General features: G+C 46.6%; 1 protein-coding gene across 1 annotated transcript in view; it reads right to left on the reverse strand.

Moving 5' to 3' along the window:
* The window catches only part of CHD5 (chromodomain helicase DNA binding protein 5), an 86,162-nt gene that overhangs the window by 9,478 nt on the left and 53,295 nt on the right, over positions 1–23,389 (reverse strand). Inside the window, exons 23-37 of the mRNA XM_060258797.1 lie at positions 20,333–20,564; positions 19,422–19,547; positions 17,839–18,011; positions 15,875–16,049; positions 14,426–14,518; positions 12,737–12,825; positions 12,419–12,552; positions 11,449–11,593; positions 9,726–9,885; positions 8,027–8,106; positions 7,016–7,145; positions 6,130–6,228; positions 3,647–3,781; positions 2,397–2,505; positions 848–980 (exon numbers count right to left, since the gene is read on the reverse strand). Coding sequence (XP_060114780.1) covers positions 848–980; positions 2,397–2,505; positions 3,647–3,781; positions 6,130–6,228; positions 7,016–7,145; positions 8,027–8,106; positions 9,726–9,885; positions 11,449–11,593; positions 12,419–12,552; positions 12,737–12,825; positions 14,426–14,518; positions 15,875–16,049; positions 17,839–18,011; positions 19,422–19,547; positions 20,333–20,564 — 2,013 coding nt within the window. The remainder of the gene's footprint in view (positions 1–847; positions 981–2,396; positions 2,506–3,646; positions 3,782–6,129; positions 6,229–7,015; positions 7,146–8,026; positions 8,107–9,725; positions 9,886–11,448; positions 11,594–12,418; positions 12,553–12,736; positions 12,826–14,425; positions 14,519–15,874; positions 16,050–17,838; positions 18,012–19,421; positions 19,548–20,332; positions 20,565–23,389) is intronic.

The raw sequence follows: 23,389 nt of genomic DNA on the forward strand, positions 1-23,389 counted from the left end.
AGGAAGGAGAGCCCACCACCTCCCAACGAAGCCTGTTCCACTGAGGAACTGCACCAATTGTCAGGAAGTTCTTCCTAATGTTGAGCTGGAAACTCACAACGTTCATAGGATTCTTGTGGGGAAATCTGACCAGCCACTGACAGGAGGCTGGACTAGACAGACAATCCCAGCCCTTCAGATCTAGTCATATCAGTGTGCATTCCCCAAAGAAATGACAGATGCTACGGAAGTCAGGTTGCCAACTCTGGCTTAGGGAAATTCCTGGAGATTTGGGGATAGTGCAGGGGAAGGACAGAGCCTGAAGGGGAGAGGGAGCTCAGCGGGGAGGTGATGCCACTCCAGGATCCCTGAGGCTGCCATTTCCTCCTCAGCACTGATCTCTGTAGTGTGAAAAACAGCTGACATTCCAGAAGAAAACCCCAGGTTCCAACTTGAGGCTGGCAACCCTATATGGAGAGTGCAGGCCACCTGGTTATTTAAACAGTTGACTTAAAACCCAGGCTTTTATGTAGCAGGAACTCCTTTGCATATTAGACCACACGCCCCTGATGCAGCCAATCCTCCAAGAGCTTACAGGGCTCTTAGTACAGGGCCTACTGTAAGCTCCAGGACTAGAGACATCAGGGGTGTGTGGCCTAATTTGCAAAGGAGTTCCTGCTACAAAAAAAGCCCAGCTTAAAACCATCTTGATTTCAATTGGTCCATTTTCTGCACATGACAAAGCCTCCGTGGATTTCACCAGTCCTCTTTTTAAAAACCCAACTAAGGCTGGAACTCCTCCCTAGGTAGGTGAGGCATTTTCAGTGGACATCACGCACCATCACTCACACAAGCCCAAGAAACTCACCTTGAATCGCCGCGCCAGGAACTTGTTCTTCATCTCCAGGTAGTTGCCCTTGTGGATCTCGGACTTGAAGGGCTCGTTGAGGATGACGTAATGAGGGTCGTTCTGGATGTCTTGCCAGCGAGCGTAGCCGTGGCTGAGGGCCACATCCAGCGTTAAGGGAAACCACAGAGGCCTCGTCAAGAAAACGTATAAAATGAAAGATAAAGTTTCACAAAGGGATCTCCAAGGGTCATCGAATCCAAAACTCCTGTTTATTTTGAATGGCCTTTGGAGTAGTTACGGGCTTGATTGGATTTGCCTTTAAATTGATTTTTACTCTTTGGAACGGGATGGCTGATGTGCACAAGGGAAACTATGAGAGCAGCGATGTGCTAATAGGTAAGGGGAAGAGCCCGGATTCAGTGGTAGAGCAGTAGACCTTCCCGCGCAGAAGGTCCCAGGTTCAGTCCTCAACAGCCCCAGTGGAAAGGATCAGGTAGGAGTGGTGCAAAAGATCTTCACCTGAGACTCTGGAGAGCTGCTGCCAGTCTGAGTAGACTATACTGACCCTTGACAGACCAAGAGTCTGACTCAACATAAAACAACATGGAGTGTTCACAAATCCACCCATCACAAAAGGGCTTCCAAATAATCCATAGAAACACAGCGCTATTTGAAAACACATGATGCATGGGAAAATATGGACATGGTTTGATATCTCCAAAGCTGCTTGTCAGACTTGGCTTAGCACTTAGTGGCCTAATACCAGGCAGGCCAGCCTCTATGACATCCGAGCAGATAAACCAATGCAAGGCTGTAAGACTCTGATGCTGGGAAAAACAGAAGGCAAAAGAAGGGGACGGCAAAAATGAAATGGCTGGACAGCGTTATTGAGGTAACTAACATGAATTTGAGCGGACTTTGAAGGATGGTGGAAGACAGGAGGGCCTGGCCTGACTTGGTCCATGGAGCTGCAAAGTGTCAGACTCGATCTTGCGACTGAACAACAAAAATATCTCTGCCTACAAAAAAAAAAACCCTATGGGGCCATCAAATCAGCTGAGCTGATGTCGAGGAGAAAGGCACGCAGGCAGGAGGGAGGGCCAGAGTATCAAGTCAAGAGATACCTTCTGAGACAATTTACAGTTCCCTACACTGATAAGTGGGAGGGAAGGCAGCACGGTATAGCCTCATTGTGTCAGATCTCAAAAGCTCAGTACCTGGAAGGAAGACTGTCAAAGAAGACTCTGCAGAGGAAGGCAATGGCAAACCACCTCTGCTTCTCTTGAAAGCCCCTTGCTGGAGTCACCATAAATCAGGGGTGACTTGACAGCACTTTACACACACATACACAAACTAATAAGCATTTGGTATCAGATACGCACATACCAGCTCCTTCAGCACAATTTAACACCATCTTGTCCCTCCCTCTGCCACTACAACAGCTAGAAATTTACTTCCCTGCTTTGGTGTATAAAGATCACCATCCATAAGGGCCACTGGTTAGTGCTGCTGCTTACCAGCCTCCTCTCCCCTCAGTGTAACTCCCCATTAACAGAACTAAGGATACGTGACAATTCCTGCCAGGAGCCAGTAATCATGCCTCCGGTGCCAGATGTCATAAATCTTCCCCGAGGAAACAGCCGCCCTCTCTTCATTCTGCCACAGCGTGTGCAGCTCTGCAAAGACAAACGGAAGAATGGCCACATTCAGCTATCGGGGAATACTCTATTCTTTTATTTGCAACAGTCTTCTGCCACTTTTCCGCCTAACTCAGGGCTCCCCAACGTAATGAACAGCCACGGCCATTAAAACAACTTTTGAGAACAAGTATTATAAAACTAATTAAAAACAACAATCCAACAAAACACACAAAAGCAATTAAAACACATCCACAGGAAACAGGGACAGCGAGGGAATATCAAATGAAAGGGGTAAGTCTTCACCCACTGGCAGCAGACAATAATGGAGGGGGACAGATGAATCTCCCTGGGACAGGAATGCGATAATTTTGGCACCACAAGTGAGAAGTACCTCAGGTTGCCACCCATCTGACCCAAAATAATTGCAGTGGTTGGGTAGGTTCGTATGGGAATAGCTGGCCCTTAAGATACGATGGTCCCAAGCTAAATATGGCATTAAAGCTCAATACCAGGGTCTTAAATTGGGCTTGAGAGCTAACTGAGAGCCCATGTAGGTAGAACAAGGCTGATGTGGCCCCTACAGCCCACTCCAGTTATTATTCCAACTGCAGCATTCTGTACGAGCTGCAGCCTCTAAACAATCTCCAAGGGCAACCTCACGCAGAGCACCATGCAGTAGTCTAATCTAAGTATTACCAGTGGCAGGATCCTTTTTGTCCAAGAATGGGGACAGTTGGCTCCCCAGCTGAAGCAGTACTGCCACCTTGTTACCCAATAAGAGGCTTGGATCCAGCAGTACCACCAAGCTACAAACTTGCTGCTCTGGGGGGTGAGTGACCCCACTCAGAATATCAAGGGACAATTGAATTTGAACTGACATGTTAACAGTATTCCATTTCCTCAGCATCCCAGTGGTTTCCAAAGCACACTAACCTCAGCTCAGAGGAGGATTCCTGTTGTAGTTCTACATGAGTCACTGCTCTGAACACATCTCCTAATCAGAAAGCATAGCTAAAGTAGCCAGTCATGCAGAAACATGGAATCAGAGGGACTCCTTAGAAAGTGGGTAAGCACTTCAAAAATCTTTCTGTGGGTTAAAGGGATGTGTGTTGTGGCCATCAGAAATCTGAAGAAACTCTGGCCTATGAGACCCAGAGAGGAGAGTTCTCCCAATTACCTGTGAAGCCTCCGTCCGCAATGTTGAACATGAACCGAATCCCGTTCTTGTCGTCCTTCTTCCCGTCCTCCTCCTCCTCCTTCTCCCCATTCTGCTGAGCCTCTGCTTGCCCCTTCTCTTCTGCTTTGGTGTCATCTGCTTAGCAAAGACCATGAGCATCAGAACCAAATGTGGTAAGATGGAGTTCCAGCTGCCATGACAACACCCAGAGCTAGGTCATGGCAAGAAGACCCAGCTGCCCAGGGCACAGCACACCAGGGGCTGGGGCACTGCCCGCCTTGCCACTTCCATACAGGCTTTGCAAAACAGGATCCTAGCCAGGTCATGGTAAGCATGGCCATCCATCTACCTGTTGGGCACAGCTCCCAAGAAAGCATCTCCATAACACCTGGGATGGCACTGTAGCCCCAGGTGTACATTCTGTTTTTCAACACTGATGACAGACAGACAGACGGAAGATAGATAGATAGATAGATAGATAGATAGATAGATAGATAGATAGATAGATAGATAGATAGATAGATAGATAGATAGATAGATAGATAGATAGATAGATGGATGGATGGATGGATGGATGGATGGATGGATGGATGGATGGATGGATGGATGGATGGATGGATGGATGGATGGATGGATGGATGGATGGATGGATGGATGGATGGATGGATGGATGGATGGATGGATGGATGGATGGATATTTTTAAATACACTATGATAGAGAGAGAGAGAGAGAGAGAGAGAGAGGCAGGCGGGCTGCAGAAGAGGAAGAGGAGGAGATTGGGTTTCTACCCTGCCCTTCATGCAGAGTCTCAGAGCGACTTACAAGCTCTTTTCCCTTCCTCTCCCTGCAACAGACAGCCTGTGAGATAGGTGCAATACAAAAATACAAAATATTGTGCACAAACAAACACTCTAAACTGGTGTATATAAAGTTCTATTATAATGAAATGAACAGCCTACAACAGTGGGCATACATTCATACGCCCATTTCGGTATCTTAATTTGGGCGTTTGAGAAAGAACTTGGCTGGAGTTTTCAGTTGACTTACGAGGAAGCTGCAGGAGCAGCGGAACGCAATCAAATCCGGGGTTTGCGTGAAGGCTAGAATTTGTCCTTCAGAAGTCAACAAACAACGGAGGGACTCCTGTGGAACATTATTTTTGAGTCTTTGTACTCATTTTGGAAAACTCAGTGACTGTGTGGGGTCCTCCTTGGAGTATTGTTTTGAGACTGTTGTTTTCTATTTATACTGTATGAATGTATGCCCACTGTTGTAGGCTGTTCATTTCATTATAATAGAACTTTATATACACCAGTTTAGAGTGTTTGTTTGTGCACAATATTTTGTATTTTTGTATTTCATATATTGTGCTGCCACTGTTCTTTTGCATTGTGAGATAGGTGGGGCTGACAGAGCTCTGAGAGAGCTGCTCTTGAGAGAACAGCTCTGAGAGAACTGTGACTGACCCAAGGTCACCCAGCTTGCTGCATGTGAAGGAGGAGCAGGGACTCAAACCCAGTTCTCCCAGATTAAAGTCCACTGCTCCTAACCACTACACCAAACTGGCTCTAGCAAAATATATTTGGAGAAAATGCTATATCACATTTTTATCCCATCATTCAGGGTAGCAAATACTGTACCTTCCCCTCCATTGGGTCCTCACAATAACCCTATGAGGTAGGTTAAGCTGAGATTTAGACCAGTCCAAGGTCACCTAGTGAACTTCCGTGATAGAGTGGGGATTCAAAGCTGGGTCTCCCAGGTCCTAGTCTGACACTGTAACCACCAGACACCAGTGTCTTGCATTATATTGCACAGCTGTAAGTTGCTCTGAGCCAATGGGACAGAACAAGAGGATCAACCCAATGAGTAAATAAATAATTTCCCCCCAGCTGGTTTTACAGTCACATGTAGGAACTCTAAAGATTGTCATTTTGATTCAAAAGCTGAAGAGGGCAAGAACTAGAGAAGAGAGCAGATTTGTTGTCATGGAGGCTGTTGAATGTTTGTCCGAGCTGCAGTTAGTTTCCAGCCTAAATCCAGGTGTGTCTGACCCCCCCCCCCACCCACTCCCAATTATCCCCCAGAATGGTTTGCCATTGCAGTTCACTGCCACATGGTGTGGGGGACATATTAGCCTGCAGTGAGAAAAAGGTCAGTTCGCACAAAGCTCTGTGGCCAACAGGGTAGCAAAAAAACCATGTTGTGTCCTTGGACAACTTTTAATAAGAAGATGGGTGTTAACTGTGTAGCGAGAGAAGGAATTAGAGCTGAAAGAAAATTTTAGAAATTGAAGAAAAAACAAACTCAAGAATATTGCTCTGATAAAAGGAAAGGGCTTGTCTGGAAAGAGATGAAAATGGTCCTGGTCTTTCACTCAGGAGAACGTATTGGTCCAGACAAGGCAAGGTAAGAGGGCAGATATTCTTAGTACACAGTCTAGGTAGAAAATGACTTTCAGGGCTGGAGAAAAGACTTTTACCTGGCTTGGAGTCTTTACCACCCCCTTTACAGGGGCTAGCATTTAATTCCGGCTTTTCTGCAGTCTTCTCATTCTCTTGTGAGGCCTCATCTGCAAGAGCTGGGAGGGAGGATGTAGAGCAAAAGCAAAGTGGGCATATTAAGCTAGAGGGAAAAGTTTTACATCCTTGCACTGTAGGCTCACAACAATCTTTTGAGGTAGGCTAAGCTTAGAGTGACCATCTTAAGTTCAACTACTGAGCTCCATGGCTAGCAGGGATATGGGCCTGCGTACTGCCAACCTATCCAACTCTCTAATTATTACCAATAGCCTTGATTTATCTGTTATTCATATGAATCCGCAAAAAAAACAAAATCAGGATTTTTAAAATTATTATTCATATGTATTGGACCCCAAAAATATCGCATCTCCCAATATTCTTGAATCCAAATACTGATATGGTATTTGGATTCAGGATTTTTCAGGAAGCCAGATTTTTTTTTTTGCTCCATTATACCCTATGGTTATAGTTAATTATAACCTATAGGGTAGGAATGGGGAATCAATCCTGGGGTATTGGAGGGTCTGGGGGGCTGTTTCTTAAGACAGAAGCATCAGATTTGCAGCATAGCTCAAAAGGTGCCTCTCCTCAAAAGAACCTTCAAGTTTCAAAAAGATTAGACCAATTCTATGGGCCCCCAAAGAATGTGTTCCCATCCTCCATTGTTTGATGTTAACAAAGGTTGATGCTAATATTTTTAAGTTCAATTTATCATGAATTTTCAATCAAATGTATGTTCCACTGTGTCAGGTCTACCCAAGCTATAGGCAGACCCCAAATCCCTTCCAATCCCACACCTCCAGCCTCCCAAAGGCTGCTCAGTTCCAGAGCAAATTAGATCCTGACCTTTACTGGGCTGTTCCAACTGAGGTTCTGCCTTCTCTCCCTCTTCAGTGTTTTCCTCTCCTGATTTGGCTTGGCTCTCGGCATCATCTTCCCTTTCCTCATTTTCAGTCTTCTCTCCACCGGTTAGCACCTTGAGGCAAAGCACAGTTTTGTTTGCTCCAGGCGAAACAGAAACAAGTGTGGGTCACCATAAATTAGCTCTCCCACATTCCTAAAAGCAGTGGTACATCTTCTGTTCCCTGAACTAAAAACAGGAGGTGAAGCAAAACAGCATGTTGCCAAGCAGAGACTTGGGGCGGCTGCTAGTTTCTCTCAGTCTCACAGGGGTCCAATCAGAAGGAACACGGAAGCCTACTGCAAGCCCGTTCCTTTACAGTGGCTACTAGCCATGGTGACTAAAGAGAAGCTTCATATACAAAGATAGTAGGCTTTGGAATACCAGCATAGCTGTAACATCAGGAAAAGGCCTCGGCCTTTCTGCTCTGTTTGTTGGCACTGCAGTGCAATTGGTTGGCCGCTCTGTGAAACAGGATGCTGGAGTAGATGGACCCCTGGTCTGATCCAGTAGGGCTCCATCCTATGTCTGTGAAAAGTTATGATTTCACATTTTAGGCCACACCTCCATCGGAAAGCTATAGCTGGAACATTTGAGTTCTACATTCACTTTGTGTGTGTGTCTGTGTGTGCGCGCCTGCATGCGCGTGCTCTGGAACAGTGGAGCAAGACTTGAGAATGTAATGTTATCGTTCATGGAGAGATCGAGGCAGCATTCTTCCACTTGCAGCATGCAGACCCCCTAATCCTCTGATGCTGAAAAGAAAGTTACTTTTAGGAATCCACATTTGTTTTGCAATTTCAAAACTATTTTAAATGCAGAGTTTAAAAGTCTGAGAGAGTTTTTAAGCCGAAGTAAAACTTTCCTTTGACTCTCCTTGCCAGGAGCTGATGGCCAGGAGGAGAATGAGATTCTTGTCCCAGCTAGCAGAAACAAACCATCAGCACAAGCCTTACCTGACCATCCCGAGGCTTTTTCACCTTCTCTTCCACTTGTTCCTTCTCCTCAGGAATTCCAAGGTGCACCTCCCCCTTTTCTGAAACAAGAGTTGAGGGTGGAGATACAAAAAATTGGTAGTATAGAAAACCATTGTGCAGGAATTCATGATCAGGCCTTGTAAGGAAGGGACAAATTGAAGGACATTTTATGGTTATTGTTAATTGTCAGAGATAACAAGAGGATGCTAGGTGTTGAGGAGGAGGAGAGTGGATTTATACCCCACCTTTCACTCCCCAAAGGAGTCTCAGAGTGGGTTACAATCTCCTTCCCTTCCTCTCCCCACCACAGACACCCTGTGAGGCAGGTGGGGCTGAGGGAGTTGAGAGAGCTGTGACTGGCCCAAGGTCATCCAGCTGGCTGCATGTGGAGGAAGAATGGGGAATCCAACCCAGTTCTCCAGATCAGAGGCCACTGCTCTTAACCATAACACCAAAAACAGTTTTATGCAAGGTAATGCCAGGGAGCAGCGTGTCCTCTACACTGCTCAAGACAAGGATGGCCACCTTCTTTCTTGGTGGATGAGAGGCAATCTATTGTCCAGACAGCTCTGGGGGAAGGGAAGAGTGCTTGATACAGTCTATGCCGCATTATCCTCCAGGAGCCAATTGTTTAATGGTGGCCCAACCTCTCCTCCTCTCCCCAGCTGTCTTTTTAACTTTTGGGTTTCAATAAAATAGCATTTTATTTCAGCGAGTGAATGAAAAATTACAGTTCTGAGATACTAGTAGGGGAGGCCTTAATGACCCCCAATCTGCTTTGACCCAAAAGCTGCTTTATGTTAACGCAGCAGTTAAAGCAATGAAGTGCCAGTACTTTTGTTTATTCATACTTCCAGGTTTGAGCTGGGGAGGTGGGGGAATCAGGGCTTTGTTTGTAGCAAGAACTCCTTTGCCTATTAGGCCACACACCCCTGATGTAGCCAATCCTCCTGGAGCTTACAGTAGGCCCTGTAAAAAGAGCCCTGTAAACTCTTGGAGGATTGGCTACATCAGGGGGTTGTGTGTGGCCTAATAGGCAAAGGAATTCCTGCTACAAAAAAAGCCCTGAGGGAAGAAAAGAATGAAGGTATCTAGGGTTCCTGAGACCCCGCAGGGATTTACACTGTGGATCTTACATTATTCCCCATTGTATCAGCAGACTACAAAAGAAAATCATGAATACAAGTTCATTACCTTACATGGCACGAGAATCATTGTCAAACGCATTTCATACCCATGATTATCCTGACCTGGATGACCCAGGCTAGCCCGGTCTTGAAAACTAAGCAGGGTCAGCCCTGCTTAGTACTTAGATGAGAGCCCACCAATGAAGCCCAGGGTTGCTACGGAGAGGCAGCCAACAGCAAACCACCTCTATTCATCTCTTGCCTTGAAAACCCTAATTCATTGCCACAAGCTGGTTGCAGCATGATACTTTCCAACACCACTGTATTTTTATATATGATTAATTTTTGTATCTCTTTCACTGTAACCCCTGGTTCTGCTACTTCAGACCACCATGACTGCCCACCTGGATCGATCTCCCTGGTTACTATGACACTTCTTGAAAGTGCAGATGTACAAATCAGCACAGTTTATTCTCACTGCAGTGTGAAATATTACATGTGGCTAACTGCTATCCAGAACTCTGCAGCAAACAAGCAGTGAGAGGTTTTACCTGGTTGTGAGGGGGGTCCCGCCGGCGCATGAGCTGGGCTGGCTGGGACCGGAGTGTTTGGGTCTGAAGAAACCACCTCACTGCCTTTCTTGATGTCTGGTCCTTCTGGGATCAGATCTGGAGTGCTGTACTTCCCATTCACAGGTTCGAACTCTTGAACCTGAAAGCGACACGGATCGAGAAGCAGGAAGAGGAGGGGTTCTTTTAGGTTGTTTCTTTCTAACATCCGCAGGCATCCATTTCACATCGTGTGGTGCACCAGGCAACCCACCCCCCAATTTAGAAAGCACAACCCTGGACAGTCATGACGTTAAACTGTTATAATACAATCTTATCACCAACGCGGCACATGAGAACAGAACGAAGATGGCAACAACAGAAGTTGTTCTGCCCCTTGAGTGCAAAACCCTTTTGCAAATAAACAATGGTCAAACAGAGCCACAGCATAAATGTCTTTGCTCGCCGACATGGATGGGTTAGGCCGGTCCAAACAGCTCAGGAGTAAGCTGGGCTGAGCAGCCTCTTGGACCTGCTTGGAGCAATAATGACTGGCAGGGGGTTTTTTTGTAGAACAAGGCCAGCAGGGACTCATTTGCATATTAGGCCACACACCCTGGAACTGTATTCCTGTGCGTTCCTGCTTATACTTTATTTGATTTATATCCCACCCTCCCCGCCAAGGCAGGCTCAGGGCGGCTCAAAAAAAGCCCTAATGATTGACATAGCCTTGCCTATGGCCTCCTCCTGGAAGCTGTCCCAGTTGAATTCAGCTCACACCCAGCCAGCAGAGCCTTGGGAGGAGACAACTGGGGGATCCAAGAGGGCCCTGTGCCACTGCCAACACCACTGGGTCTCAACCACTAAGAAAGAGTGTTCTGCCAGGAACTTTCTAGTCTTCCTCAGCTTGAGACACAAAGAGAAGACTCACTGGGACAGCAGTGGAAGTGGTTTTTGCATGCCTGGAAGTTGGCTTGCCATTTTGGTATGTCTAGAGGAAAGTACCAAACGAAGTCAGAAGAAAAAAAAGAAGAGTTGGATTCATACCCTACCCTTTATTCGGAGTCTCTGAGTGGCTTCCAATCTCCTTTCCCTTCCTGTCCCCACAACAGTCACTCGGAGAGTTTGGCGGGGCTGAGAGAACTGCTCTTGAGAGAACAGCTCTGAGAGAACTTGTGACTGACCCAAGGTCACCCAGCAGCTGCATGTGGAGGAGTGGGGAATCAAACCCGGTTTTCCCAGATTAGAGTCCACACTCTTAACCACTACATCAAACTAGGCAGATCCAGATCTGGCAAGCCAGGTCTCCCCTAAACCACTGCACTTTGGCGCTCATTGTGCAAGTTTTTTCCATCACACCAGTTACCCCATACAATCCTGCCCTGGCAGTTTTTCAACATGGGGTTCCAAATATGTGTAAGACGTTGTGGGGAAAGTGATGGAGGAGGCTTGCAGGAGCAAAATGGTGGACCTGGGCAGGGTTCAGCATTTTCCCCTCTGTGCAATACTATCAGCCTACCTTCCTTACCACACCTGGTAGCTATTTTGGCAGAGATCTGCTACCAGTCTGAGTGGACACTATTAATCTTGATGGACTGATAGGCTGGTTTCACGCACTTAAGGCAGATTTCACACACGTGTTTACTGAACTTCACATCGCCCCCAATGCTGCCTGAAGAGAGTGCCACATACCTGGAGAGCCACAAGGAAAGTTCTACTCACCCACCTTCTTCCTTACTAATGACATCACACCGATGCGTGTCAGAACGTGCTGGCGAGACAGCCCCTCACGAGGGACACCATCGGCAAAAGTCTCAGCGCCGTCAGCCCCAGGTTCACACAAGTGTCTCATGAACAGGGACACATATGCCCTAGGAGCAGGGAGAAAACAACAAGGATGACTCAAACTTTCTTTGGAGGCCCAGAGAAAGACAGAAGAAGCAACAGCTGATGCCAACAATGTCTTAAAAGGGGAATCACACAAATTCAACCTCAAAGTTGATTGTGTGGAAAGGGGGAACAATAAAAGAAAAAGCAATCATAGCAGTTCTCTGCCCCAATTGGTTTACCATCTGGACTTTGATTGTGGAGGGGTTACCCCAAAAGGAAAGGGAAGGCAATAATAAGAAGTGAGAGATGAGATATGATGATGACGACGACAATGACGATATTGGATTCATATCCCACCCTATACTCTGAATCTCAGAGTGGTCACAATCTCTTTTACCTTCTCCTCCCAAAACAGACACCTGTGAAGTAGGTGGAGATGAGAAGGCTCTTACAGCAGCTGCCCTTTCAAGGACAACTCCTATGAGAGCTATGGCCAACCCAAGGCCATTCCAACAGGTGCAGGTGGAGAAGTGGGGAATCAAACCCAGATCTCCCAGATAAGAGTCCACACACTTAACTTCTGCACCAAACTGGTTTTCTAGAGGGGTGCAAACAAGGAAAAATATACATAATGTATACACGTTTCAAGGAGTTTGTTCAGCCAATGGCTGGTAGGGAAAAGCAGGCAATTACCCAGCAAAAATGGTGCAGATTTAGCATGCGCAACAAGATTTCCTACTCTGGCGTATGTCTGAATTAATTGCAACCACGGAGGGTCAAATCCATTCCATCCTACAGTCCCGTTTGGTTTGTGGCAGATGCAAGGCAAGTTGGGGAGGACAGGATAGCAGGGAACAAGCCGTTACCTGAACTCCTTCTCACTTTTTCCACGGAGGTCCCTCACGAGCCAGTGGGAGTTGAACGCATCCTGGGGGGGCATTCCCCAGCGCATAATGGCATTCAGGAAGGCTTTCCGCTGTCGGGCATTGAACCCCAGCACCTGCAAGAGAGGCGGGAAGGGACGATGCAACAGAAAACACGTTATGCATCCTCTGCATTCCATTCACATGCCCAGAACCTCAGATCCACAGCACCTTGTGGCAGCTGGGAACCTCATGGAATTGCCAGAAAGAAATTGGACACACACTTTGAGGTCCTCAAGAGCTGCTGAGACCAAGACTTACCTCAATGTTCCCACCGACTCTTGCCAGTAACGGTGGGAGGGGCTTGTCCCTGTCACTCTTCAGCTGTCTCCGGGACTGCCTCCGGCCACCTGGAGGGCATTGGAGAAAGCCAACATCAACAGACTGAGGTTCCTTTGCAAAAAGTCAGCTGTAGCCAGTGGCTTAGACAGTTTGAAAGAGATTAGACCAAAGTACGAGGAAGTGGTTTATCAATATGCTCTTCAGTGTGTTAGTTAAATGAAAGCGTCCATGATGAGATGGGTGACATAAAACACTAGGGATGAATAATGATGAAGTTTATTTACTTGTTTGCAAAATGTATATTTGAACCTCTGACCCAAACAGGGCTGCCATGGCAGCTAACCACTAGAAATGGAATGGTATGTGCTTTCCTGTGCTGTGTGCTGCAACTACCAGTGTTATGAACAGAGTGTGGATATGTGTGAAGACGTGAAGGTGATTCTTATTATCCTCTAATAAGGGAAGAAGAACAAAAGAAGATATTGGATTTATATCCCGCCTTATGCTCTGAATCTCAGAGTCTCAGAGTGGCTCACAATCTCCTTTATCTTCCTCCTCCCCACAACAGACCTGTGAGGTGGGTGGGGCTGAGAGGGCTCTCACAGCAGCTGCCCTTTCCAGGACAACCTCTGCCAGAGCTATGGCTGACCCAAGGCCACTCCAGCAGCTGCAAGGGGAGGAGTGGGGAATCAAACCTGGTTCTCCCAGATAAGAGTCCGCACACTTAACCACTACACCAAACTTTGGCTGCTTGGGTAACACACTTTCAATGCACTCTAGCAGTTGTTGTCAAGTGGGTTTTCCTGTTTTACTGCAAAGAACTACTAAAGTGCAACAAAAGTTCCTTATCCAACATGCATAAAAAGTAGCAAATGTGACACAGTCTGGATGTATACATTGTGGATTTCTGCCACAGAAACCAGAGAGAGAGAATGGCTGTGTATCTCCAAGTAGCAGAAGGATCAGCATGTTTCATGTGTGCACAGCAGCCAAGAGGACAATGGGCTGGACACACTCTCTAGCAGAGGCACTTTCATCCAGTGGAAAGCATCTTCCCCTGATGCAAGACACTCACAAGAGCATCACGTGTTACAGGAAGGTTCCTTCCATGGGAGGAAAACACTTGTTTACTTCACCTTTCTCCCCAATGGGCATCCAGAGCAGCTTCTATTATTCTCCTCTACTTCATTTTACCTCCACAACAAGCCTGAGAGGTAGGTTAGGCTAAGAGTGAGTGACTGGCCCAAGGTCACCCAGTAAGCTTCCATGGCAGTGTGGAGATTCAAAGTTGGGTCTCCTAGGTCTGACATTCTAACCACCACACCCAGGGCTTTTTTTTTTGTAGCAGAAACTCCTTTGCATATTGGGCTACACCCCCCTGATGTAGCCAATCCTCCTGGAGCTTACAGTAGGCCCTGTAAGAAGACCCCTGTAAGCTTTTGGAGGATTGGCTATATCAGGGGGTGTAGCCGAATATGCAAAGGAGTTTTTGCTACAAAAAAAGCCCTGATTTATACCACATCAGCTCTCCACAGAACTCATTCTGATACTAGAATGAATCTTTGAGATACATCCAACCACACAGTTACAGGGAGAATAGCCTTGTGCTTCCTGAATTTCTACAGCCTGAACTCAACCCATCAAGAGAGTAATAAACCCCAGACTCACTCTGACCTTCCGGCCTCTCCTCAAAGTCTTCGTCCTCATCTTCGGAGCCAATAGAATACTCTGACTGGTTGTCGGACAGCTCATCCTGCCACTCTGCAGAGAAAAAGGAGGACATGGAAGGCTCAATGGGGAAAGAAGAGATCCACCATGGTATGAATTAGGGCCTAACCTCACATTTCCTCCCAGGTCTGCCACAGGTCCAGTCAGATCAGATGTCCATGGGGAGATGCACGTTCAGAGCCACTTTTGTAAACTTAGTTCCCAGGTGTGGGAGAGCTCAATTTGGACTGGGCTATGTAGGTGGCGAGTTGGGCCTCTCCCCTCACTTCCATCTTCCCAAGCTGCAATGGCTCCAGGGAACAGCTGTTTGCCCAATGGGAAAACCCACATTTACAGATAGACTACCCATAAGTTTCCCCAAGTGGGGCAAATGGCAGTTTTCCTGGGACAGACTTGCAAATAGGTTACTGGCCCATAAAAGTTTTTGACTAGCCCACCTTTCCATAACGTGGTTTATAGCAACAGTCTGAAAGAAAAAGACCAACTATAACATTCAAAGGTTTCCTAGCTTGGTTGACTGCAGGCAATTCACACTCATCTTAGGCGACCAGGCAAGACTCTGCATCCGAAAAATTCAGATAGGAGAAAAATTCAGCTGCCTTTTACAATCAACAGAATATTTTCTCCCATGCAAGGAGGGAAGCTCATAACCACTAGGCAACTGCCAGCTTCAAGAGCCCTGCTCATTTAGCTGAGCTATTAAGATTTAAGGGTATATAATTCTTCCTACTGGTAAGATAATGCTACAGATTTGAAGGTATCGTTTTGGAATCCAAGGATATCTTAATGTTTGTTTTCTACTGCCCTCCACTTTGAGGACTCATTGGAATTGAATAATGAGTACAGATCCTAGAACAGGAGCAGCCAAACTGTGGTTTGGGAGCCACATGTGGCTCTTTCACACATATTGTGTGGCTTTTAAAGCCCCCACCACCCTGTTGGCCAGATTGGAGAAGGCATTTCTCTCTTTAAATCACTTCTACAAGCCAGCTGGAAGCTTGAAGAATGCATTTAAAGTTGCTTTCTTTCCACCTCTCCCTTCCCTATTTTCCTTCCTTCCTTCCGGCTCTCAAACATCCCAGATTCATGTCTTGCAGCTCTCAACCATCTGACGTTTATTCTATATGGCTCTTACGTTCAGTAAGTTTGGCCACCCCTGCCCTAGAATAAAACAACAGAATAGAAAACAAGGCTATATGGAGCAGTCACTGACCACCTGTGAAACCTCCTTTCACTGGAAACACACCCAATCACAAAGATCTTGCCTATCTACACAATGGGCTTTTTAGTATCAAAAGAGTGTTTACTGGTGTAGAACAGGACCCCTGTTAGAGCAATGCCCCAACTGCCCAGCTGGGCCTGCCCGGCCACACGAAACCCCAACCTTACCTTGGTCCTCCTGCGATGCATCATTGTAGTTGACCTGCTTGCGGACTCTCTTGCCCTTCCCGAGATTACGTGCCAGATCTTCCTGCTGTTGCTCGTAATGGTGCCTCAACAGCTTCTCCCAATAATCTGGGTCCACGTTCTCCTCTTGCTTGATGATTTCACGCTCCACTTCCTCCTGCAGCCCCAAAGGACAATGGGAGGAGGTTACACCCAAGACAAGGGAAGAGCAAGGATTCTCAAAGAGGCACAGCAACCATCCTCTCCAGATGGGAATGCCCCAGCCAGGTTATAAAAGCCACATGACTCCAAACACAATGTTTATATTTACTACACTTTTTCTTTTAAATTGAAGGCTCACAGGAATAAAAGCAGGAATGTGTGTTTTGATCAGTGCTGGAGACAGATCAGTGCTGGAGACAATCCCGGTTACTGCCATGACTTGCATGGTTGTCTCCGTAGCCCTCGGTGCAACTTGGCACCTGTTCTTTTAGGATTTCTTCTGCTTTCCTTCCGCAGAGCAGAGTATGCGGCCTCTCCCCATGGCCTCAGATCACAAGGGAAAGGGGCTTGTGTGCACCATGGCCTTTCTCCTCCTGTTGATCCCCATCATCCAGAAACCGGAGCACGCAGCCAAGTGTGTCCTCATTAACCACCATTTTAAAGAAAGCAAAGCCCCCCCACGTCCCCTCACTTCCTGGCTTCCCACAAAAATCCTTCTTCTCATGGGAGGTCAGGAGACATTCTAGATCCACTTCTAGGAGCCGCACCTCTCCCAGAAACCCCTGCTTAGCTGCTGCAGCTGCCCTGTAAATGCCTTCTCCCAGAGTAACTACCAATCAGGGATAAGTAAGCCTTCATCCCCAGACATCCTCAAATCTTTTGTGGAAGAAGCTTTCGTGACCCTGACCTGGATGGCCCAAGCTAGCCTGATCTTATCAGATTTCAGAAGCAGGGTCAGCCCTGGTTCATACATGGATGGAAGACCACCAAGGTGCTACACAACAGCAGGCCATGTCAAACCGCTACTGTTCATCTCTTGCCAGGGAAACCCCACAGGGGTCACTATGTGTCAACTGCACTTTCCACCACCAAGCTTTCCTGAGCTGACGCTCATTTGCTTTAGATGCCCTCAAACTCTCTGTCATTTTTAAGAGGGACTAAAACAGAGCTTCTGGAATTGACACAACACACTGTACATGTCTCATTGCTGCCCGTGCAATATCAACGTTCACCTCTGCAGTGAGTTTGCTTCTATTGCTTCTAAAATACTTACCTGTGAGAAGGCATGCTCCAAAATGCAACCAGAAGTTTAGTAAAAGCAGAGAAGATTCCTGCACCTAAGTTTGCTCACCATTACTGGTGATAGCTTCAAGAAGGGATTGGATAAACATATGGTGCAGAGGTCGCTCAGTGACTATTAGCCACATGGTATAGATGGAACTCTCTGTCTGGGGCAAGCAATGCTCTGTATTCTTGGTGCTTGGGGGGGCAACTAGAGGACCTCCTGATGGCACCTGGTTTTTTAGCCACGGTGTGACACAGGGTGTTGGACTGGATGGGCCATTGCCTTGATCCAGCATGGCTTCTCTTATGTTCTTAATACCCTACAAAGCGTGCAAAACCAGTGCAAGCACTGAGCATGTGTTCTGCATGTGTTCGCTAGAACGTGCAACACAAAAACAGGGTTCCTTGGCTTCCATGTAGAAAGGATTCTGTGAAGACTGAAAGTTTGATAGCCATTGGACTATGGAGTGCTGTTCTGTAGATGAATTTTACCACAGCTGGTGGTTAGTAAATTCATTTGTGTAGTTCATTTTTGCCATATTGGCTGTAAAAAGAAAATGATGGTGTTGGTACTGTCAATTCTAGTGCATCATAAGCTACCTCAAGATGTGAAGAGGAACATTTAATATTTTTTTAAAACTGAGGAGACCAAAGGAAATCCATTATGCTGGGCACATTACCACACCGTCCTCTTCTCTCACAACATACTGGGCCACTTTAAAAGAGCTGAGATACTCGTTCATGTTCTGGAGCTCGGTGTCGTCGGTGGCATCCTGGTTGCGGTCCAGCAGCTTTGAGATGGCCGCGTCGTCGTAATGGATCACGCTGCTGTCCTCCACGTCTTTGTTGTCACCTATTAGAGAAAGCAAGCTGGCTGAGGGGAAGGAACTGGACAGCAGAAAGCACACAGAGGAGCAGAGCAGCAGAGCAGCATCGATGAGGTAAACAGGCTTGCCTTTGCAGAACCAGCAAGTAAGAAAAACTAGAGCCTAGAATTTTCTTGAGGCAAAAGTGAGTCAGAGATAGCATCACCAACTCTGACTTAGAAAACAACTGGAGTTTTGGGGGTAGAGCCTGGGAAAGGAGGGTTTGGGGATAGAACGGAGCCAGTTTGGTGTAGTGGTTAAGTGTGCAGACTCTTATCTGGGAGAACCAGGTTTGATTCCCCACTCCTCCACTTGCAGCTGCCGGAATGGCCTTGTGTCAGCCATAGCTCTGGCAGAGGTTGTCCTTGAAAGGGCAGCTTCTGTAAGAGTCCTTTCAGCCCCACCCACCTCACAGGGTGTCTGTTGTAGGGGAGGAAGATAAAGGAGATTGTGAGCTGCTCTGAGCCTCGGAGTGGAGGGCGAGATATAAATCCAATATCTTCTTTTTATCAAAGTTTAATGCCATAAAGCCCACCTTCCCAGGCAGCCATTTTCTCCAGGGGAACTGATCTCCATTGCCTGGAGATCATTTCTAATTCTGGGAGATCACTAGGCCCCACCTGGAGGTTGACACTTTACATAGAGAGATGAACGCAGGGCTGATCTGGCCTCCCTCGTTATTTCTTATTCTACTTTTACTTGTGTTAGGTTAATAGAAGATGATACCTGTATTAGATAAAGAGAACCAAAACCTACTTAGAAAAATTAAATGTCAGTTTATTTATTGCTTTTTATTTTAATCAAAAGTTCCTCATTTTGTGCTTGTGGCCTAAAGTAACTGGTTCCTTACCACTGAAAGGCACTCATAATCTTCAGGGACACTGAGCTGAAGAACACTGAAAAGGAACTAGTAAATTTGTGGACCTGTTTTAATGGTTTAAATGGTTTAATGGTTTTAGATGTATTTAAATGGTTTATGAATATGTGTGTTTGATGTGTTGGTATGTTTGTGGAAGAGCACTTCATTTCGTTGCTCTCTTTTTGTTGAGAACAATGACAATAAATTCATCTATCTATCTATCTATCTATCTATCTATCTATCTATCTATCTATCTATCTATCTATCTATCTATCTATCTATCTATCTAAGATAAGGGAAGTTTGTTAAACTGCTAATTCTGTCGCTACAGGATGGGCATTGTCCTGCTCTGCCCACTTCACCCTGTCACGCTCATCACCTAGGCAAGAGCTGGGTCTGACCGTCTGACTCACCACGTCTACAGGGCAGGATGCCCACAGGAGGTTTCACAAGACATGACACACAAAGGCCAAGCATGACACCAAATCCGGAGGGAATGGAGAGCTGGGTGGCCCTCCAGCCTTTGCGAGTCACTTACCAGGTGGGGTGCCGCCATGTTTTTTCTTCATGCCAGGGGTCACCGTCACCCCTTTAGAGGCTGGAGTCTCCGTGAAAGGGGTCACAGCCTCGGGCAGTCCAATTTTCTGGGCCTGAGATATCATCCCTGAGGACAAGGGCAGCAGAAAATGAGCAGCAGTTGATACAGATTCTTACCAACAAGCACAGGACAAAAACAAATTGCCCCTTCCTCCCAACCTTGCTTCACAGCAGAGTCAAGCCCAAGCCCTCACTTAGGTGATGTGGTACTAGTCGCAGGTCTAGAACCAGAGCCCTTCATGTCCCAGACAAAAGAGTCAACCAGTTGGCCAACCCACAAGATGGATGAAAACACAAAACGGCTGCTATGGGAGGCGGAGCCAACTCTAATATTGACCCATCAGCATTTCAGGCGGAAGCTCTGTTTAACAGGATGCCTCTTTAAAATGAATATATTATTGTAAAATACCTCCTTGAGCACATACAGCTTACCTTCACAGTGAAGATCCTTGTGCTGTGGTGGCTTTTTTTTTTAAAGTCTGCACAGCCAATCAAATCCCCAACAGCCAATCAGAAGCTCTACTGGGCAAAAGCACCACTGGCCTTGCCCATTTTCTAAAAACACTTGATGGGCACCAGGAAAGGTGCCAGTTGGGGACCCCTGGCCTAGTTGATGGATTGGGATTTTCTGTTTGCTGCTCTTTCACCTCAAGTTCTCCAGAAAATGCAGACATATTCCCTCAGGGACACTGAGCTGAAGAATACACACTCCAGATCCAGTCTCAAGCCAACCATCCCCTTCCTTGCCTGTTCTTCATCCTACCACTGAACATCAGGTTTTGATCCCACCAACTCAACCTAACCCCTGAAAAGACTTGTGTCCTACTGAACCCCATGGAGACTCTTTTACACCTTCAACATCATCCTTGAAAAGCTCTTCTGTTCCAAATTTCAGGATATCATCCAGCTCTTGTTTTGTCATGGAACCAGACTTGGAGCCAAGGCCTGGACGCACCACCAGATGCGTCAACATCATCTTCCTCTTGGCCACCTGGGTGATGCGCTCCTCAACAGAGGCCCTCGTCACAAAGCGGTAGATCATCACTTTCTTGTTCTGCCCAATCCGGTGGGCTCTGCTGAATGCCTGGACAAAGAGGCAGGAAAGGCTTCAGAATAGTGGGAAAGACAAAAAAAAACTTTTCTGCCCTCCCCTGCCCCTCAAAGTAGGAAAGTTTCCTTCTCCTGCTACCAACAGATTGGCTTAACTGAGGCACCCTATCCTGTTTGCAACTCTCCTATAACCTTGCTGAGAACCAGGGCTTTTTTGTAGCAGGAACTCCTTTGCATATTAGGCCACACCTCCCTGATGTAGCCAATCCTCCAAGAGCTTACAGGGCTCTTAGTACAGGGCCTACTGTAAGCTCCAGGAGGGTTGGCTATCTCAGGGGTATGTGGCCTAATATGCAAATGAGTTCCTGCAACAAAAAAAGCCCTGAGAACCTTTCTCTTGCCTCCAGGAACCTCTTATCTAGCTACAACAGCTTTCAAGCATTCTTGGCTTTCAGAAGGGCCTCCAGAGCCTCTCCGCCTTGTTGTTGGCCCTTCACACTAACTGACTAACCACTGCACAGGACAGGATGCTGGACAAGATGGACCACTGGTCTGATCCAGCAGGGCTCTTTTTAGGTTCCTACAATACTTTCTTGCCATCTTGCCTGTCAAAGGACTCTGTGTTTGCAGAGGATTCTGGGGCATGTTCGGGGGAGGGGGGGAGGCACCGTGTCAACAAGGACTGATCTTATCCGGAAAGAACCCTGTTCTCCCAGGATACCATGAGACACAGCTCCAAAGCTACCAAGCTAGAACAGGATAACATCCTGAATGCATGAAGCTGCTTTATGCAGAGGCAACGCATTCGACAGTCACAGTCCATGTTCTCTGCCCTGATTGGCAGAGGCCCTCCAGAACCTCCAGATCTTTCATATCTCCTGATCTTCTGGCTGTACATACGAAGGGCTGAACCTGGGACCTTCTGTTTGCAAAGCAGATATAGAGCCATGGCCCCAGCTGGTCCCAATCAATGTCCTTCTTCTCCTGCCCTATCTCCATGCCTCCATTTGATTTAGAAGCAAGTGAGTCATACTCATTTTCCTCTCCTGCTGCTACAGACCATATCTTTCAGGGCTCAGTAAGTGCCAGGGCCCAGCCTCACAAACTTGTTTTCATGACTGCCCACTACACAGGATTAAAGCACAGACATTTGAGCCACACTTGAGGATCAGACACTTACTTAAAACAAAGACAAAACTGGGGATCTCACCACGGGTGTCAAACATGCGGCCCGGGGGCCGAATTAGGCCCCCAAGCAACTGGCTGTCATCTGCTTCCTTTTCCCTCTCTCCTGCTTCCTTCTGCATCACAGCTTGCTTTGCCAGGCTTAGTCAATTGCTCAGGAGCTACAGAGCAAAGCCTCTGTTTTCTTCATTCAGAGCAAGAGGTGTCAGTTATCAGAGACTGTTAAACAAAGTATTGCAGGAGTGCTAATCTTTTAAGCATGTTTTATTTTAAGTTTCTAAAAAATCTTTGCGTTTTATGACATGCTGGCCCAGCCCAACAACGTCTCATTTATGTCAGATCAGGCCCTCATAACAAATGAGTTTGACACCCCTGTATCTACACTGTGATCCTTTTATTTTGTACGTGCACATGGGAAAGTGTTGCACTGGCATGTGGAAAACCGCTTGACAGAAAATGCTCATGTTGTTCAAACGCAAATGCGTCAGGGGGTCCAGATTAAGGAGAACATGCATGCACTCAATGGCAGACATGCATCGTGTGAAGAGTCATCCTTCCCCCCAACCCTGCGCTGCATATAATAGTAGACCTTCATTCTTTGAAGCGGCCGGAGTAATTGTCTTCGCAACCAATCAGAAGCAATGAACAAATGATCATATGAGGCTCCCAGCTCATAGATGCCTTCCCCTGCCAATCTGGACATATTCAGCGTCTGCCTGAGCAGGCCATTTGGCAAATCTATGAAGTCACTGAACACAAACACCTGCCAGCTGGTCTTTTAACAGCGTTTGTAATTACTTCTTAATGGCCTCATGTACCTGGCAGATACAATGGGAAAGGGAGAATAAGGCACGTGCATTGCCTTGATATCCTTGGAGGTAAGGCTACAGGTTCCATCTTTGATCTGCCTTCCCTTTCTCCTGTCTCCTCTCTCCCTCCTCTTTTAAACCAGGTGATGCACCACTCTCCCCTGAGTTTTACGCCATCTTTTAAGTATATTGTTAGTCTGTAATATAATTTTGTAATGATATAGTAATATACTATTTTATTGTACTTATTGTATTTGTCTTAGATTGTTTTACTACATTCGAATGTATTATGATCAGGGATTTTTTGTAGCAGAAGCTCCTTTGCATATTAGGCTCCACCCCCAATGTAGCCAATTCTCCAAGAGCTTACAGTAGGCCCTGAAAGAAGAGCCCTGGAAGCTCTTGGAGGATTGGCTACAGCAGGGGGCGGGGTGGCCTGGTAGGCAAAGGAGTTCCTGCTACAAAAAAACCCCTGATTATGATGATGTGACCCACTCTGAGGCTGGACACAAGGAGAGCAGGATACAAATCTAATAAATCAAATCAAAGCAGGACAAGATTAGACAGATTAATAGCTTAGACTAGCTCAAGCTTGTCAGAGTTTAAAAGCGAAGCAGGTTGGACCCAGGTAAGTACTTGGGTGGGAATCTAAGGAAGAGAAGGGTTGCTATGCAGAGGCAGCTGATGGCAAACCACCTCTGCTTATCTCTTGCCTTCAAAGCCTCATGAGAGGCTGCCGTAACTCAGCTGCAACTCAATGGCACTTAATTATCAATGTACAATCATTTCTGTGACACGTTCAAAACAATTCCTGTGTTTACAAATCTACCCAGTTAATCAGGTGCACTTTAAAAAATCTATTAAA

This window comes from Heteronotia binoei, chromosome 18 (assembly GCF_032191835.1).
Source record: "Heteronotia binoei isolate CCM8104 ecotype False Entrance Well chromosome 18, APGP_CSIRO_Hbin_v1, whole genome shotgun sequence".
Lineage (NCBI taxonomy): Eukaryota > Metazoa > Chordata > Lepidosauria > Squamata > Gekkonidae > Heteronotia > Heteronotia binoei.